Here is a 3,321-nt window from a genome sequence, read left to right as displayed (position 1 = left end):
ATACACAGTGTCACACAGTGTCACACACAGTGTCACACACACAGTGTCACACACACAGTGTCACACACACAGTGTCACACAGTGTCACACACAGTGTCACACACACAGTGTCACATACACAGTGTCACACACACAGTGTCACATGGTGTCACACAGTGTCACACACAGTGTCACACACACAGTGTCACATACACAGTGTCACACAGTGTCACACAGTGTCACAGCCTCCTCTGGGCTCTGTTGCAGAGCCAGGACTGGACCAAGAACGACGAGAAGCTCCTGCAGGCCGTGGACTACAACGATGCCGGGCGGGTGACGTCGCTCCTGCTCCGCAAGGGCCTGGTGCCCACCAAGCTGGACTCGGAGGGCAAATCCGCGTGAGTGCCACCCCACACCCCGGGGACAGGGCCGGGGGACACGAGTGCTACGGTGCCACAGCCCCCCGGTCTCGCTGCAGGTTCCACCTGGCTGCCACCCGGGGGAACGTGGACTGCCTGGAAGCCATGCTGGCCCACGGCGTGGATGCCATGACCAAGGACAGCTCGGGTGAGGGCAGGGCCACCACGTGCCCCTGGCTACTGCCACGGGCCGCCCAGGGCCACCTGGTTGTCCCCAGGGGACAGAGGTGACGGCCACACCAGGAGCTCAGGCACTGAGCAATGAGGCTCCTGGGGATGTCCCTGTGTGCCCAGCCCGTGTGCCCATCTGTCTGCGTGTCCCCCAGGTTGTTCCCTGTGCCACAGACCCGCTGTCTGTGCTCTGACCTGTCTGTCTGTCCCTCCCCAGGTTCCACTGCCCTGCACTTGGCCTCCAAGCACGGGCACCCTCAGTGTGTCAGCAAACTGCTGCAGGTACGGGGCAGGGGGAGAGGCAGGGAGGGAGGGAGGGAGGGAAGGAGGAGGAGGCGGAGGGGAGGAGGAGGAGGAGGGTGCTGTGCCAGTGGAGTGTCCTCCCTGTCCTTGAACCCCCTTCCCTCACCAGAGCCCTGACCTGGCACAGTGATTCCTGGCTCTGTGTGGTGCTGCCTGGCACCTGCCTGGCCTTCCACGATGCCACGGAGCCACAGGCTGTCTGTCTGTCCCCTGTCCTTCATCACATCATGGAGCCACAGCTGGCTGGCTGTCCCCTGTCCTTCACCAGGCTGTCTGTCTGTCCCCTGTACCCCCATGGAGCCACAGGCTGTCTGTCTGTCCCCTGTCCTTCACTTGGCTGTCTATCTGTCTGTCCCCTGTGTTCCACCACACCATGGAACCCCTGTCTGTCTGTCTGTCTGTCTGTCCTCTGCCCTTTACTGTGTCACAGAGCCATAGTCTGTCTGTCTGTCCCTTGCCATCCACCGTGCCAAGCAGCCATGCCCACTCAAGCAATCTGTCAGCTTGTGCCCTGCCCTGCCCCGTGGCACAGAACCACATCCCCTTGAGCAGTCTGTCTGTCTGTCTGTCTGTCTGTCCGTCCGTCCCCATCCTGTAACCCAGGCTCTGTCCCTCAGGCCTCCTGCCCCGTGGACGTGGCTGATGGCAGCGGCCGGACCGCGCTGCACCTGGCAGGTGAGTGGGGACAGTGGGGACACTGGGGACAGTGGGGACAGTGCCACCCTATCCTGTCCCCGGGGAGGGAGTGCTCAGCTCTGTCCCTTCCACAGCCGTCAGCGGCTGCATCTCGTGCTCCGAGATCCTCTGTGACTTCAAGGCCCCCTTGAACATCAAGGACAAGGTGAGGTCCTGCTGCTCCTCGTGCTCCTCGTGCCAGGCTGTGCCTGCGGGGTGTGGAAATCAGGGGGAGGGATATCAGGTGGTGCCTGGTCTGCTCCTCCTCACCCCCCCTGCCCTGCCCAGGATGGCTCCACCCCGCTGATCCTGGCTGCCAAGATGTGCCACTCGGAGCTGTGCCGGTACCTGCTGCACCGCGGCGCCGCCGTCAACAGCCGGGACCTGCAGGGCAGGTGGGGCCGCGCCCGCGGGCACCGGGAGGGCACGTGGAGACCAAGGGGATGCCCCCCTCACCTCTGCTGTCCCCCCGTGCCCAGGACAGCCCTGATGCTGGCCTGTGAGAGCGGCAGCGTGGAGACCGTGGAGGTGCTGGTCAACGCCGGCGCCCGCGTGGCCGTGGTCGACGCCATGGGCCACGACGCCGCTCACTACAGCCTGGCCACGGGCAACGCCCTCATCCAGCACTTCCTGCAGGAGGCTGCTCAGCGCCGCTCCTGGGCCAGTGGTGAGGCAGCCGTGGCACCCTGGTGCTCCCTGTGCCCCGGGGATGGAGCGCGAGGGGGTCACCACCCTGCGGGGGGATTGGCACCGTCAGGGCGCTTTGGGGCGGGGATGGAGGAGGCTGGGTGAGGCTGGGGGGCACATGGCCCCTTCTCCTGGGCACTGGGGCTGCCTTTGGCTGTGCTGTCACCAGCTGAGGTGGTGCTGAGCCTCAGTGTCTGCACGTGCTTGCACACACGTGTTCACGCGTGTTTGCACGTGAGGGGGTCTCAGTGCATGGGTGTTTTCACACGTGTCTGTGTGTGCATGTGTCTCCCTGTGTCTGCACTGCATCCCTGTCCTTCAGACCCGTGTACATCCCTGTATTTGTCTGTCTGTGTCCCCTTGAACGCTGTGCACTCGTGTGTGTGTCCCCTGAGTGTCCCCACACCCACACGGGCTCTGGTCCCCTAAAAACTTCCCTCCTGTTTCTCTTCCCTCCCGCTCTGCCCCTCAGAAGAGGAGTCAACTGAGCAGACATCCCAGGTGAGGCTCTGCCAGGGGGTCCCCCGGGGCTCTCTGAGGTGGCACTGGGTCAGGGAGGACGGAGGTCACCGTGGGTGTGATGTCCCCTCTGCCCTGGTGTCTCCACAGACCTCTTCCCCCAGCCAGTCATCCGTCAGGGAGAAGAGCAGCACCCCGAGGAAGAGGAAGGCCCCTCTGCCTCCCCAGGGCACCCTCAGCCAGGTGAGAGGGGGTCCCCCTTAGCTCCAGGTCCTCACCTGGCTCGCTTGCAGGGCGCACCCCTGTGCTGGCCTCGGGGGGTTCTCGCCCTGCCAGAGCCTTTCCTTCTCTCCCTGGGGTCAGAAAGCACCCTCAGGCACACGGTGGGATTTTTGGGGTGTCCCGTGCCAGGAGTCGGACCCAACAATCCTCATGGGTCCCTTCCAGCTCGGGGGATTCCACGATTCTGTGATTACCCGCAGGAGGACCGGGACGCCTACGAGGAGATCGTGAGGCTGCGGCAGGAACGGGCCCAGTTCCTGCAGAAGATCCGGGGCTTGGAGCAGCAGGAGAAGCAGCGCCGGGAGGTACCAGCTGCAGGGCCCTGGGGAGATGGCACCGTGTCCCC

The 3,321-nt window shown here is 64.3% G+C and overlaps 1 protein-coding gene across 1 annotated transcript; it reads left to right on the top strand.

Annotated features, from left to right (window-relative positions):
* Window positions 1–246: 246 nt before the first annotated feature.
* Window positions 247–3,280, top strand: LOC113941709 (ankyrin repeat domain-containing protein 24-like; the record flags this gene model as incomplete). The annotated part of the gene is made up of 10 exons (XM_027632847.1): window positions 247–377; window positions 458–546; window positions 787–851; window positions 1,490–1,547; window positions 1,643–1,713; window positions 1,836–1,942; window positions 2,027–2,214; window positions 2,707–2,735; window positions 2,844–2,936; window positions 3,176–3,280. Coding segments are annotated over 10 exons (936 nt in total), but the record flags the coding sequence as incomplete, so codon positions are not given.
* Window positions 3,281–3,321: the final 41 nt, after the last annotated feature.

Source organism: Corapipo altera, unplaced genomic scaffold, assembly GCF_003945725.1.
Source record: "Corapipo altera isolate COAL_440 unplaced genomic scaffold, ASM394572v1 59539, whole genome shotgun sequence".
Classification (NCBI taxonomy): Eukaryota; Metazoa; Chordata; class Aves; order Passeriformes; family Pipridae; genus Corapipo; species Corapipo altera.
Note: the sequence above shows the minus strand (reverse complement) of the source record. Positions and strands in the feature narration are given on the sequence as shown.